The following is a 15,854-nucleotide window of genomic DNA, read 5'->3' as shown; positions in this document are numbered from 1 at the left end:
GAGGTACCACATGAAATATCAGGCACCTCACAAATACACTGGTCTTTACCAGTACACGACACAGAAAGAAAGCTGTTTTCTAGAAACTTCAAAATATGTATGTCTTATTCTGAGAAAAATAACACCACAAAAGAAATAGCGTGCCAGTCAGAGAATAACAACTAACTTTATAAAACAAATATGGGGTCTAAATGAGCCCTTATGACATGTATGTATGTGTTTCCCTCCACAGAGACGGACTCTGATTCACTTCAGAGTAACCTGCGAGCATGATCTTCAGAGCTTCTGGTCCTCCCAAGTAGTCTCTTCCAGGTTGTTCTAGTAGAGCTCCCAGGACCAAAGGGGTGGCCCTAGATTTCCACACACCCATGACCTATATCATGTCCAGCTGCAAACAAAGAACAGTGTATTTAGAAAGGAATAAGGACAAATTCAGAAGATTGCTGCTCCTGTGAGAGGGCTTAATGAAAATTACCTTGGTAGATCTACAGAGACTTGCATAGTCATTCATTGTCCACTATTTAGATGTCAAAGATTTCCTTATTTAAGTGCTAAGGACTTTTTTTTTTTGTAAAAAGACTTGATAACACTGGGCGTGGTGACTCACACCTGTAATCCTAGCTACTCAGAAAGCTGAGATCTGAGGATCACGGTTCAAAGCCAGCCCAGGCACAAAAGGACTTGAAATTCTTATCTACAATTAACTCTATAGAAAATGGGAAGTAGAGCTTGGCTCAAGGGCAGCGCTGTAGCCTTGAGCTGAAGAGCTCAGGGACCAGCGTCCAGGCTGAGTTCAAGTCTCATGACCCACAAAAAAAATAAAATAAAATAAAAAAGGCTGATAGCACAGTATATAGCTTCTACTAGACAGATACCATGAGAGGTTTAAAGGTATAAAGGTCCCAAACATGAGAGATGGGCTTAAAAGCCACCGTTCACACAGCTTGCCAGGTACCAGTACAGTAGGCTGAGGTCCAGACACATTCTAATGTCTTATCAGTCTGCTTTGTTTATATTAAGTTAATTGAGAACATTTAAGAAACAGGCTTTTAAAAGGCTGTTTGTATTTGTCAACCCACACAAATTGTATGCTGTATTGCTTATTCCTAGCTAAGAACAATTTCAATGAATTATAACATTTTGTTACTTAGGGACTAGCCTTCCCAGCTCTTTTTAGCTTTTCAAAGGAGAGGACTAATGTAAATGAACAATATAGTTGAAACCACAGACCACAGGAATTTCCACGATGCAATTACCTATCTGAATAAATGTGTAAAGGTAATAAATAATAGTGTAGGTTGTTTCCAGTGTGCTAGAAACAATTACATAAAAAAAAAAGCCTATGATAAGCAGCTTCTGGGCTATATTCACAGATTGGGCAATTGTGATCTTTAAGTATCTGGTACATATTAAAAGTACTTACTAAATCATCCACATCACCACCTTCTTCAAATGCAGCTACCACATCTTCATTTGGTTTTTCTTTGGGGGCCAGAAACTGTGAACAGAAGGTTGGAAATGGTCCTCAATTGCCTCTTTGATGGTGGAAACAGTCCACTAACATTGCCACAGGCAAACCTAGGAAGACTCGCTGAACAAAGTCTCTCTACAAATGGCCCCAAAGAAACATCATTTTGGCACATTTTCCTTTGCCCTATACAAGAAGGCCAATTTTGAGGCTTAACATTTACCCTAACTAGTCACCCGAGAACGTTCATATGAAGAGGGAGGAATGTCTGCTTGTCAAGATGTCATCGACAAGGGGAACAGCATCAGAGCAGTACACAATTGGCATGTCATCATTCAGGAAATAATCACACTCCTCAAACCAGTAGATCTTTGTCTCTTTTGAAAGGAGCATAAGAATAAAGTAGAATTATCTACTCCTGAACCCCACTGAGCACAAAAAGGGGTAAAAACTTCTTGTGAGCAATGTGAAACACAAAAATGCATCTGCTTGGGAGCTGTTTATCCATTTTACAGAAACCCTTCTATGTGTATTAGAAATTGCTTGAAAACAGATAAGAACTTTTCTCCAGTGCTCTAGAACTAGAGCTTCTAAAAGACAAGAGAGAGAGAGAAGGAAAAGGCCCTGAAGTCTGTAAGGGCCTACAAATGACACACAGGCTTTTCAAAAGCCCCTACAAGTAATCAGAGCACTCTTTCCACACCCCCCCCCCCCCCCGGCATAATGCTGCAAGTCTTTCTATCTTGTCCCCAAAGGTACAATGGTGGGAATCTTTTCAATCTTCAAGGCATGGGGCAGCGGCATTTAAGAGCTAGGTTCTATCAATGCATACCTATCTTAAGAGGAAAAAAGAATCTTATGGTAGCATCTGTACTTCAAGTGGTAGACAAGTCTATAGGAGTGATTGCCCTAAAAGGGCCTTATCTTTTAAGGGTATTTATGGATATTTCCATCACGCTTTGCTGACACTAAACTGGACCATGTGCAGGGTTGGGAATCAATGCTACAACTGGCAGAAAATCCTAGCAGCAGAAAGCAGTCCAGAACAGGTATGTAATGAAGCTTTTGTATCATTAATTCCATGTGTTTATCCTGGGTGATAATCAATAAAGACGTATGAGTCAAATACAAATAAATAGCAAAAAATTCATGAATCTATTTGCACAGGGTTTGTGCTAACAGTTGAATAAACTGTGTTCTACTCTAGATTTTTGCCCATCTTTATGTTCTTACTATCACTGTTAAAATTACTTTTTTTCCCCTGTTGGTCATGGGGCTTGGTCCCCGAGCTCTTCAGTTCAAGAGCACCACTCTACCACTTGAGCCACAGAGCTACTTCTATTTTCTGATGGTTAACTGGAAATAAGAGTCTCATGGACTTTCATGGCCAGGCTGGCTTTAAATCATGATCCTCAGATCTCAGCCTCCTAAGTAGCTAGAATTACAGGCATGAGCTACCGGCACAAAGCTATAATAAAGTCCCCCCCCCCCACTTTTTTTTAACATGTCCTAGAGTTTGAATTCATGGCCTGGGATGTCCTTGAGTTTCGTGCATGCTAGGCACGCACTCTACCGCTAGGACACACTCCTAGCCCTAAAATGTTTTTATTTAGTACCACACCTATTCATTATCAATAAGCATTGCAGTATTTTCTCTATATCGGAAATAGACAGGTATGGAGCTGGAAGTGTAGCCTAGTGGGAGTGTAGCCTAGGGCCAGGAGCATGGCCTAGTGATCGAGTGTTTGTCTAGCATGAAGCCCTGGGTTTGATTGCTTGGTACTACATATACAGAAAAAGCCGGAGGTGGTACTGTGGCTCAAGTGGTAGAGTGCTAGCCTTGAAAAAGCCCAAGGACAGTGCCCATGCCCTGAGTTCAAGACCTAAGACTGGCAAAGAAGAAGGAGAAAGAGAAGGAGGAGGAGGAAGAGGTAGAAGAGGAAGAGGAGGAGGAGGAGGAGGAAGAGGAGGAGGAGGAGGAGGAAATAATAGACAGCTATAGGGTTGGACTTAATCTGAAAATGAAAACATGTCTCTTGCCATCAACTTCTGTGAGGCCACAAAGGGCCAGCATATCTCAAGCAGAAGATAAACTCAACAGGCCCAATGGTGTAACAGTCCACTACATTTATGACCTTCATAAGCAGAAACACAATAGCTTATTGTTAAATCCAGAAAATCTCTAATGTTTTTGGGCATGCATCTTCCGAAAGCTCCAATTCTGTACCCCTCCACCTGCAAAGCCTCTTCCTAGTGCAATTAAAGAAAGGTAGGCTGGGCCCAGAGTTTGGCCTAGTGGTGGAGTGCTTGCCTAGCATGCACGAATACCTGGGTTCAATTCCTCAGTACCACATATACAGAAAATGCCAGAAATGGTGTTGTGGCTCAACTGGTCAAGCACTAGCCTTGAGAAAAAGCCCAAGCACAGTGCCCAGGTCCTGAGTTCAAGCCCTGGGAATGGCAAAAATAAAGATAGGACCTTCTGCCCAGTAGGACCGTGGTATGTCTAATTGGCACAGCACATCTTTGAGACAAGGCCAACTTCCTAGGAAGAAAAGAGCAGCAGCAAAAGAAACCTTCAATTCCATCATGGATTAAGCATCTGCAGCTGATTTCCCGACAGATCTGCTTCAAGTTTCTGCATAAGCATATTATGGCTAAAAGCTGGGCTGCCATCCATTATCCTTCCCAAAGCCCTGGGCAAAGCTGATTTTTTCACATATCGCTCCTTCTCATCACTTTTTAACTGCAAGTCATTTCCATGGTGTGCCCTGATAGGGAAGCTAGAGGCCACGCAGAAAATTCAAGGATTGGCCTGCTTTCTCAATAAAAGATCCTCTGAGCACAGCAGAAAGGGTCAGAGAAGTCAACTCTCATCTTTTGTCCTATTCTTCCCTCTATAATACACTGAAAAAGTAGAGAGTAAATAGAACAGACACTTGTGTAACACATGTCCCCTTCTTCAAACCATCACTATTTACTTGAGGTTACCACAAAGAGTCTCTTTACCTGAAAAAGCTTTGCAAAATGAACAAACTACTACTTCTTAATACAAGGAAATACAATCCTGGCTACAAGCTGAGAAAAGGAATCAATAACCTCTGTATTGGAACTGTCAGCCATATCTCTCCATTAAGGCTAAAAGCTAACACATGACTTTTGCTTAGACATGCCCAACTTAGAAGCACCTGGCTTCCATAGGGTTGATTTTAGCGCTGTCAGATGATTCCAGATGTATAAAAAGTACCAGGCTGGTCACCAATGGTTCACACCTATAATCTTTCACAGGAGGCTGAGATCTGAAATTGCAGTTTGAAGACAGCTGGACAGAAAAATAGGTGAGCCACAAGCAGAGCAATGGCTCAAGTGGTAGAGTGCTGGCCTTGAGCAAGATTAGCTCAAAAATAGTCCCCGGGCACTGAGTTCAAGCCCCGGACTGGTGTGCACATACACATACATGTGCTAACTATGCTAAGAAAAGCATCAGGTTGGTGGTGCTGTTCAGTAGTAGACCACCTGCATAAAACACTAGGTTCAGGACTGGTTGGGTAGCCTAGTGGTAGAGTGCTTGCTTAGCATGCACAAAGCTCTAGGTTTGATTCCTTGGTACCATATGAACAGAAAAAGCCAGGAAGTGGTGCTATGGCTCAAGTGGAAGAATGCTAGCCTTGAGCAAAAAGTGTCCAAGGACAGTGCCCAGGCCCTGAGGTCAAGGCCTAGGACTGGCAAAAACAAAAACAAACAAAAAACAATAGATTCAACCCTTAAAACTGAAAACAAAATTCAAAACAAATTGAAGTGCCTAAAAGGAATGGGCTTCATTGGTGATATCTATAGATTCATTAATACCATCTGTTTTATTCAATAAAGGCAAGAGTGCAGCAGAGAAATCACACAGCATGCCGCAAACAGCACATCCATAACTATAAGCCTTGGTTTCTGGCATCTGGCAGGGTTTTTTCGTTTTTGTTTTGCCAGTACTGGGCCTTGTACTCAGGGCCTGCTCATTGTCCTTGGGCTTTCACAGGGCTAGAGCTCTACCACTTGAGCCACAGAACCACTTATGGCTTTTTTCTATGTATATAGTACAGAGGAATTGAACCTGGGTCTTTGTGCATGCTTAGGCAAGCACTACACCACTAGGCCAAACTCCTGGCCCCATCTGGCAGTTTTATAACTAATTTTCCCCCAAAATGAAATGGAAATACTGTGTCTCATGGAAAAGTATCTTCCATTACATGGAAAAAAAAGTGATGAAGCCAGGTACACTGGCTCACGCCTTTAAGCCTAGCTACTCGGGAGGCTGAGATCTGAGGGTCAAGGTTTAAAGCCAGCCTGGGCACAAAAGAACCTGAGACTCATATCTCCAATTAACCTCTAGAAAACAGGAAGTGAGGCTTGACTCAAGGGTAGGGTGGTAGCCTTGAGCTGAAGAGCTCAAGGACAGCACCCAGGCTGATGAACTGCTGAAGTTTTTCAGCATCCATGCTCTGTAAATGCAAATTAAATCAAAGATCTTTTTTTTTTTTTTTTTTTTTTGGCTAGTTGTGGGGCTTAAACTCAGGGTCTGAGCACTGTTCTTGGGATTTTCTCAAGGCTAGAATTCTGCCACTTGAGCCATAGCACCACTTTCAGCTTTTTCTATGTATGTGGTACCAAGGAACTAAACCCGGGTCTTCATGCATGCTAGGCAAGCACTCATCACTAGGCCAAACTCCTGGCCCTAATGTTATGATCTTTTAAGGACTGCAAGCTTGTTTCTTTTTCTCTTCAGTTTTGCCTTATTTTGCTTTATGTAAAATTCTTGTATTGAAAAAACTAATAAAACTAGAAATATTAAAAAAAAAAGTTAAGAGTCAGCACTTAGGTCCTGAATTCAAGCCCTGGTACAGCACAGAAAAATGTTTTTGTTTTAAATTAAACATATTAAGCTCTAAATCAATATTAGGTAACATTAGGGTGTTACTGGTTTTGTTATACTGACAAATAGAAAAACTACATTAGGTATTTAAAACAGGAAAGAGTGGGCCAGGAATTTGGCCTAGTGGTACAGTAGAGTGACTCATGCATGTGTGAAGAACGGGGTTCAATTCCTTGGTACTACATACATAGAAAAAGTCAGAGGTGGTGCTATGGCTCAAGTAGTAAAGCTCTGGCCTTGAGAAAGTCCAAGGACAGTGCTCTCGCCCTGAGCTCAAGCCCAGGACTGGCAAAAAAAACAAAACAAAACAAAAAACCAAACTAATCTCCCTACATTGTTCCCAGGCCATGGCACAGGACCTGCCTAAAAGAACACATGAGATGTACCACACAACTTTGTGTGCCCCTTATTGTCTGCCCAACACTTCTGTGGAAAGAATGCCTAGACAGTTGGGAGCCAGGAGTGTGGTCTAGTGGTAGAGTGCTTGCCTAGCATGCATGAAGTCCTAGGTTGGGTTCCTCAGCACAGTACTCAGGCCCTGAGGGTAAGCCCCAGAACAGGCAAAAAAAAAATAAAAAAGATAAGTAAAATATTATATGGTCCAGAAGAATCAAACATTATTTTCTTCTTTACCTCTTTTGAGACATGGCTTATTACTATGTAGTCCAGGCTGGCCTTGAACTCAGTGTTAGTTTCCCAACAGCTGGGATTAAAAGTGTCTATCTCCACATCCAAGGACGAGTGATTCTTCATCTTTATCTTAGTATCCGTCATAAAGCTTTGTACATGCTCTTACACGCTCACTGTGTGTACTCTTAAAAGGGGCACATGAGTATTTCTTCTGAAGGAGACCAGGAATGGTGGCACATTGGTGTGGTGGAAGGGGGATTGGAGTAGTTGGCTCTAGGTCTGACCACTTCTTCTAGAGACAAGCTTGCTATGAGACATTGAGCTAATCCACTTTACCTCTTAGAGATAATCTGATCATTAAGTTTTAGACATTTATAATATGAAGGTGGAAAATCAATAAACATCAACAATAAAGAAAGAGTAGGTCCCAGGCGTGGCTCACGCCTATAATCTTAGCTACTCAAGAGGCTGAGATCTGAGGATAAAGGTTCAAAGCCAGCCTGGGCACAAAAGGACCTGAGACTCTTATTTCCAACTGACCTCTAGAAATCAGGAAGTGTGGCTTGGCTCAAGGGTAGGGTGGTAGCCTTGAGCTGAAGAGCTCAGGGACAGTGCCCAGGCCGAGTTCAAGCCCCATGACTCACCAAAAAGGAAAAAAAAAAAAGAGTAGGCAAGTACCAGTAGCTCATGCCTGTAATCCTAGCTACTTAGGAGGCTGAGATCTGAGGATCCTGATTCAAAGCCAACCCCTGGGCACAGAAGTCTGTAAGACTCTTATCTCCAATTAACTACAGAAAACTGGAAGTAGTGCTGTGGGTCAACTGCAAGAGTTCAGGGACAACAACCAAGCCCAGAGTTTAAGCCCCATGACCGATTTAGAGAGAGAGAGTTGGGGGTGGGAAAGAGATTACGAGTTAACAAGGCATAGAAAAACTCAAAATCCTTAAAACCAATCCAAAGCTTGTTGCCAATGATTATAATAAATATAGCACAGCTGCTTGGATTCCCATGAACATCCATTGGGATATCTCCCTGTTGTGTTCTCAACAAAGAAGAGAGAAAAGGACAGTGGGGAGGTCAGTCCTAAAACTGGATTTTAAGACAACTGACGTGCTGCGAGACATGGCATGCTTATTCTCCTACTTACCACAGAACTCAGCAGTGTGACTGAAGATGGATGAAGGCACACAAGGCCCCATAACAACTACCCAACACTAAATGCCAATGGCGTGACTAACTACTACAAACAAAAAAAGTGAAGAAAAAACGATGAAAGGTTATAATGACAATAAAAATAACTTATGTTCTAAAATCTAAGTGCCAGTGATTGTATAGATTCCCTTCTTGAATATGTTTGTTAAATACGTCATTTGAAATATCATGTAAAAATCAATGTTAATGAATTCTTTAATAAAATAAAAAAAATCTGAAGGTTCAAAAGTTAGAAAAGAAAAAATATTTATACATATATACTCAAAAAAATAACTTATCAAGGAAGAGTAATATGTATGCTTAGATTTCAAATTAGAATGGGAGTGTCAAGAAACTTAAGCATAAAAAAGTCCACTATTTAGAAAAAGAACTATGCAACTTGTGGGCAGGAAGAGAGGAGAAAACTGGGGGAAAGGGTGTCCAGTTATATTCATTTATATTTTTGAGAAGTGTCCACTGAAATGTAGTCATTACCTGACTTATCTATATATCATGCTTATTATAACTATAAAAATTTAAGTGTATATTTAAAATATTTTAAGTGTGTATTTAAGTGTGTATGGAAGAATTTTCCACATCTACCTCAGGGCTGGTTTATTTGTATTTCTCAAAGAAACGTAAAATTCATACAAAAACTTATTAGAGGAGCATGACCTAGTAACAGAGTGCTTGCCTAGCATGCACAAAGCCCTGGGGTTCAATTCCTTGGTACCATATACACAGAAAATGCTGGAAATGGTGCTGTGGCTCAAGAGGCAGAGCACTAACCTTGAGAAAAGCCCAAGGACAATGCCCAGTCCCTGAATTCAAGCCCAGGACTGGCAAAAAAAAAAAAAAAAAAAAAAAAGGAATAGTTTTCCTTACTGTCGTAAAAGTAAAGTAATAATTGTATACAAAATGAACATGTTGGGATACTTATCTTCTTTATAAATGTATGGAAGTGGCACTGTGGCTCAAAGTGGTAGAGTGTCAGCCTTCAGCAAAAAGAGCCCAAAGATAATGCCCAGGCCCTGAGTTTGAGCCCCAAATCAACCAAGGGGGGGGGTGGTTATAAGGGGGATGTCAACACTTTGCTAACTTTAAATAATTCATGGTAAATGCATTAAGAGAATATAGATGGACTATGAGGATTGTTCTATCTTTCTGATTATAGTCAAGGACTTGGCATATAGTCAAGCTCTCTATAAAAAATTATATGTGGTCAGAGCCGGGAATTTGACCTAGTGGTAGAGGCACCAGTGGCTCACACTTAAAATCCTAGCTTCTCAGGAGGCTGAGATCTGAGGATCCTGGTTCAAAGCCAGCCCCCCCAGCACAGAAGTCTGTAAGACTCTTCTCTCCAACTAACCACTAGAAAATTAGAAGTGGTACTGTGGCTCAAGGGATAGGGCAGTAGCTTTGAGCTGAAGAGCTCAGGGATAGCACCCAAGCCCAGAGTTCAAGTCCCATGAGTGAACCAAAAAAATAAAAATAAAATAAAACAAAATTTCTGATGCTTAGGTTCTAAAGGTGTACTTTGATTTGAAACAAAGTATTCATATTTGTAATATAGAATGAGACTTGTATCATTTTTAAGTGCATTATCTTTTTCTTCTGTAACATCTAAACTCATTGAACTATTATATTTTTGAGTTAAGATAAATTGTGTGGTGTTGGGGGCCAAGTAACGCCATTCTAATAACTTTCTGCTGAGACCTGTAGTGGGGTAAACAAGTGGGCCTCTTTATCCTGCCCACCTGTTGTGCTGATAGGCTCCCACACCCAATATAAGGAGGGGAGTTTTGGAGAGAAAGGTTCCTGCCTTGATGAAGCTGCGTGGCATTTCTGTTCGTGCTCGGGAGAAGGAAGGCTGAGTGCGGGAGGACAGTGGGCCCTCTCCTCTCGTGGCTTGGACTGGTTGGGGTGTGTTTTCCCCATCCCTCCTCAAGAGGGACTGGGGATGAAGGACCCTGACATATTGGCACCCAACGTGGGGCACAAAAGAGGCACGAAATGGGGCATGAAAGGGGCACGACTGTGAGTTGAGCCAAATGAGAGATACATGGAGGAAAGACTGAAAAACCAGAGAAAACCTGAAAGGCACAAAAAGACTGAACAACCAGGGAAACCTGAAGGGAAAATGCAGGCTGAAGTCGCTCACAGGGAAAAAGAACAAGGAAGACAAGGAGAAAGAGAGGAACAAAGAGAAAGAGAAAGGAAAAAAAGTGATAAACAGGAGAAAGGGAAGCAACTACCTGCAAAACCAGAGAAACCTGAAAGGAAAAAGGGACTGAAAGGCCAGGGAAACCTGAAGGGAAAATGCAGGCTGAAATTGCTCACAAGGAAAGAGAAAGACAGGGAAGAAGACAAAACTCAAACACTGAAAAACCAGCGAATGTGTGTGAATGTGTGTGTGAAAGGGATTTTAATCATTCCCAGATCACCTCCGAAGTGCGGGTCACTTCGGGAGGAACCTCGCAGAGGGCGAGGCAAAGTCCCAGGAAGGGAGGAACCTCTCGGGAGTCTCTGGCCAGAGCAGTAGGGTGAGGCCTATTTTCTAATGAAAGAGATTTTAGAATGGAACCAAATGGGTTCAGACTGGAACGACTGCGAATGTGTGTGTGAAAGGTAAATCTAAATCTGCCAAAACGGGAGTAAACAGTTTAAGAACAGGTGAAAAGCACAGACTTGAGAAAGAGAATTAAGTGGTAGTGATTTAGAAAGCCTGTGTTTGGGTGCAGAATAGTTGAAAACAGGCTAAAACTTTTTAAAGTCCCTGACAAAATATAGAGACGACGTCCCTGAGTCAGCTTGAAGAAGTTACAGAAAATGGATCTTTGCCCATAACCCCCTTAAAATGAAGGGACCAGAGTCATTTTTGGACAGTAGTTTAAAACAAAAAGGGGGGGGGGCCTGAAAGACTCCTAATTCTTCCATTGCCCTGCTATTCCCTATGGCTTGTGTGAATGTTGTTCTCTTAGTTGATGTTGGAATGTTTCCCTATTTCTCTTGTAGTCAGAGCCACTCAGTATATACTAGTGCCTGTATAGGCAGAGGAGAATGCTTTCCCGCTCATCAGTAAAAGAGACTTTGGGTGATATCTTGACACTTTTGGGATTGATCAGTTTGGATTTATTTTTATGCACTATAATTGTAATATGTCTATTGCCTGCCTATAAAGTCAACACAAAGTGCTAATGAGACGGGCATTTGCTCCCATGGAAATAGATGCATCCCCTCAGGTCTGATTTGCTTGTCAAAGACAGGAAAGTCCCAGGTGTTAATGAGCTTGGAGACACCCAAGACAGGCACAGCCGATCTAATATGGTGGTAGCCCCATATATCCTAAGTTTTGTCTTTTTTAAGATAAAAACGGGGGAGATGTTGGGGGCCGAGTAACACCATTCTAATAACTTTCTGCTGAGACCTGTAGTGGGGTAACAAAGTGGACCTCTTTATCTGCCCACCTGTTGTGCTGATAGGCTCCTGCACCCAATATAAGGAGGGGAGTTTTAGAGAGAGAGAGGTTCCTGCCTTGATGAAGTTGCGTGGCGTTTCTGTTCGTGCTCCAGAGAAGCAAGGCTGAGTGCGGGAGGACAGTGGGCCCTCTCCTCTCGTGGCTTGGACTGGTTGGGCTGTGCTTTTCCCATCCCTCCTCAAGAGGGATTGGGGATGAAGGACCCGGACAGTGTGGGGCCAGGAGTTTTGGCCTAGTGGTAGTGCTTGGCCTAGCATGCACAAAAACCCAGGTTCGATTCCTTGGTACTACATACAGAGAAAAAGCCAGAAGTGGTGCTGTGGCAAGTGGTAGAACTCTAGTCTTGAGAAAGCCTAAGGACAGTGTTCAGGCCCTGAGGTCAACCCCAGAACTGGCAAAAAAAAAAAAAAGTTTATAGACAAAGCTAGACACTGATGACTCACACCTCGCTATTCAATAGGCTGATACCTGAGGATTGCAGTTCAAAGCTGACCTGGGTGGAAAAGTCCCCATGAGACTTAATGCCAATTAATCACTCAAAAAACAGAATTGTGCTGTGGCTCAAGTGGTAGCCTTGAGCACAAAGAGGCTCAGGGTCAGTGCCTAGGCCCTGAGTTCAAGCCCTAAGACCATAAAAACAAACATGTTTATGAAATGAATATTTATAGCCAGTTGACATTAAGATTACCCTTGATAAGGTTAATAAGCATTATTTAATGAAGGCCTTAAGAGAAGGGAAAGAAACTAACGAAAGACAACAGATTTACCAAAAAAGAATTCTACCTCAAGAATTCTGTAAAGACAAAGAAATCCTGTCAAAACTTCAGGCCTGATGGCCTGCTCTACAAATTGACTTGCCAGCCCTGACAATTGCATGAGTCAGTCAACTAGTCAAGTGCATGAACTCTATTCTCTTTCCTTGTACCTGCGTATGTATTCTGTTGGTTCTCTTTCTCTGAAAAACTGATGCACTCTGGTTCAAGAGGGAAATACTATCAAAACACTGCCTAAGATAACAAAAAGAAATACAACCAAACAGTGAAGTGACATTCTCAAGCCCATGGTACACAATACAGAATTGTAGAAGATGGCAGACACTATGGAACCCTCTAAAACAATCACCTTAGTGAATGTTTATAAAATTCTAGGAACTTAATGCCCGAAAGTAAATCATGTCTATTCTTTAACAACAGAAAAAAAAACTGCAAAGAAAAATATTTAGCAAAAATTCTTGACTGTGCAGACTATATTTGTCAAAATATTTTCAGTTAAAAATTCATATTTTCAATTTGTCCTGAATTTTTATATATGAACAATTCCAGCCTTGCTCCTGCCATTGCTCTGATTCGTATCTCAATCTCCCAGGTCAAGCTCTTCCTTGGCATGTGCAAATATTACTATTTTTTTTTTGCCAGTCCTGGGGCTTGAACTCAGGGCCTGAGCACTGTTCTTGGGCTTTTCCCTCAAGGCTAGGGCCCTGCCACTTGAGCCACAGTTTTCTCAAGACGAGGACCCTGTCACTTGAGCTATAGCACCACTTCTAGCCTTTCTATGTATGTGGTATCGAGGGATCGAACCCAGGTCTTTGTGCATGCTAGGCAAGTACTCTACTACTAGGCCAAACTCCCGGCCACTGCAATTACTTTGAGTCTCAACAACACCTGTAACTGAGCTTGCTAGGGCTCCTAGACCATAGGATGCTGTCACTGAGCAGTGCCTAGCACACAGCTAGGCTTGGTGTATGATGGGGCTCAGCTTCCTAACTTTTAGCTGCCAGTGCTATCCTAAAGTGACTGCAAAGCAAACACTATGGCTTTTGAGCTATTCAGTTCAATTTCATCACAACCCTGAGGTATAATGAAAGACTACTCATAGCACATAGGTGAGTCAAATTCAATACTTATACACCAAGCAAGAAGGCCTAACAATTGTGCCAATCAAAAACCTCATGGGGCCTCTATATGTGGAGTCTTTGAAAACATCTAAGCACCCATTTTGCTAGAATATTAGCATTTCTCTACTTACTGTGAATTATAATCACCCAAAGGGCTCCAACAAAAAAAGCCATCCCCAGGACCCATTTCAGAAACAGAATCTGTATGTTGATTCTGTAGTTCTTTTGTTATTGTTTTTGCAGTTCTGAGAGTTGAATCTAGAGCCTTGTATTTACTAAGTAAGTACTTTACCACTGATTTACAAGCAACATCCCCAGCCATTGTTTTTGCTCAGTATTTATAATGGGGGAAAAAAATCTCCCAAGTAATCTCCCAGGTGAGATTTATAGCCCTTGCTGGGCTCTAGTTAAACTTGGTGTATTTTGGGTTCAACAGTTTATAGCCATGAAGGCCACAACTACAAGTAAGTTCTTGAAATATAACCATGGTCAATGGGAAACAAAGCAGAGTATAATAACTCTTCTGAGGAGGTTGCAGGTAGAACACTTTACCTGCAGGTTGAATAATGAGTCTCCCTATTTCAGCTACTCCTTCAATGGCATCAAGGAAAACAATACCCACTGCAATAATTCAGCCATGGCAAGGGAATCAGCTCTCCTTACCTGTTTGGCTTCTTCAGCTGTGATGGAGCTTCCAGAGGCTTCATCTTTGGAGATCAGTGTAATTCCATCTAGAATGCAATTCGTAGGGTAAAATTCAATCACCTGAACCTCCATTTCCTATCTACCACACCTATGCCCATCTTTGCTCTAGAGATTATTTAAAAACAATAAAAGTAGGGGCTGGGAGTTTGGCATAGTGGTAGAGTGCTTGCCTAGCCTGCACCAAGGCCGGGGTTCAATTCCTCAGTACCACATACGTAGAAAAAAGCAGGAAGTGGTGCTGAGGCTCAAGTGGTAGAGCTCTAGCCTTGAGAAAATCCAAGGACAGTGCTCTAACCCCTGAGCTCAAGCCCAGGACTGGAAAACAAACAAAACAAAAACAACAACAAAAAACAAAAGTAGGCGCTAGGAGTTTGGTCTAGTGGTAGAGTGCTTGCCTAGCATGCACGAGGACGGGGGTTCAATTCCTTGGTACCACATATACACAGAAAAGGCCAGAAATGGGGCTGTGGCTCAAGTGGTAGAGGGGTAGCCTTGAGAAAGCCCAAGAATGCTTCGGCCCTAAGTTCAAGGCTCCAGACTGGCAACAAAAACAAAACAAACAATAAGAGTAGCTGGGCGCGGTGGCTGACACCTATAATCCTAGTTACTCAGGAGGCTAAGATCTGAGAATCGCAATTCAAAGCCAGGCTGGGCACTAAAGAATATGAAACTCTTTTTTTTTTTTTTTTTTTTTTTTTTTTTGCCAGTCCTGGGCTTGAGCTCAGGGCCTGAGTAATGTCCTTGGACTTTCTCAAGGCTAGAGCTTTACCACTTGAGCCTCAGCACCACTTCTGGCTTTTTTCTATGTATGTGGTACTGAGGAATTGAATCCGGGTCTTCATGCATGCTAGGCAAGCACTTGAACCACTAGGCCAAACTCCAGGCCCAAGAATATGAGACTCTTATCCCCAACTAATCACCAGCCTTTTCTGTGTATGTGGTACTGAGGTATCTAACCCAGGGCTTTGTGCATGCTAGGCAAGCACTCTATGACATTCCCAGCCCCATTTCAAAGGAAATGCCTTTCCTCACATCTTGTATCACTATGCACCAATGTTATCTCTCCTAATGAACTATACTTGCCTCAAGGGTGAGGACTATCTTATTCTTCCTTAAATTCCTCTCCATGTGTGTCACATAATAAGTGCTTGAATTACTTTATACCTAGTGTAGGACTCGGCAGATATTCTATGTCTCTTGATGAACAGCCAGAGGACTGGATCAGGGGGCCTCATGCTTTTCAAATGCCATGTATATTTAACACAGCTCTTCCATTTTAACTCTGTGAGGGTCAATTAAGGATAGAATATCCATTCTCTAATTTTCTTTTCCCCTAAGCTATTTCTCTATCTCAAGTGGTTGATGGAGGATACTTTCAGAGAAACATATGGATTTAAAATCCATTTGTATCTCAAAATAATACAGGTTGTATGTTTTCTCTCAAGGTAAATAAGCACTCAGAAAATGTATATCCTAGGCTGGTCATGGTGGCTCACACCTATAATCACAGCCACTCAGGAGGCTGAGATCTGAGGATCATGGTTCAAAGCCAGCCCAGACACTAAAG

General features: G+C 42.1%; 1 protein-coding gene across 1 annotated transcript in view; it reads right to left on the bottom strand.

The window, feature by feature from the left end:
* Positions 1-15,854, bottom strand: part of Xrcc5 (X-ray repair cross complementing 5) — a 106,053-nt gene that overhangs the window by 857 nt on the left and 89,342 nt on the right. The window contains exons 19-21 of the mRNA XM_090354775.1: positions 14,246-14,313; positions 1,424-1,498; positions 1-388 (exon numbers count right to left, since the gene is read on the bottom strand). The exon at positions 1-388 is cut by the window's left edge and continues 857 nt beyond it. Coding sequence (XP_090210901.1) covers positions 374-388; positions 1,424-1,498; positions 14,246-14,313 — 158 coding nt within the window. The 3' untranslated portion in view covers positions 1-373. The remainder of the gene's footprint in view (positions 389-1,423; positions 1,499-14,245; positions 14,314-15,854) is intronic.

Source organism: Megascapheus bottae, chromosome 21 (assembly GCF_031878675.1).
Source record: "Megascapheus bottae isolate mThoBot1 chromosome 21, mThoBot2.hap1, whole genome shotgun sequence".
Lineage (NCBI taxonomy): Eukaryota > Metazoa > Chordata > Mammalia > Rodentia > Geomyidae > Megascapheus > Megascapheus bottae.
Note: the sequence above shows the minus strand (reverse complement) of the source record. Positions and strands in the feature narration are given on the sequence as shown.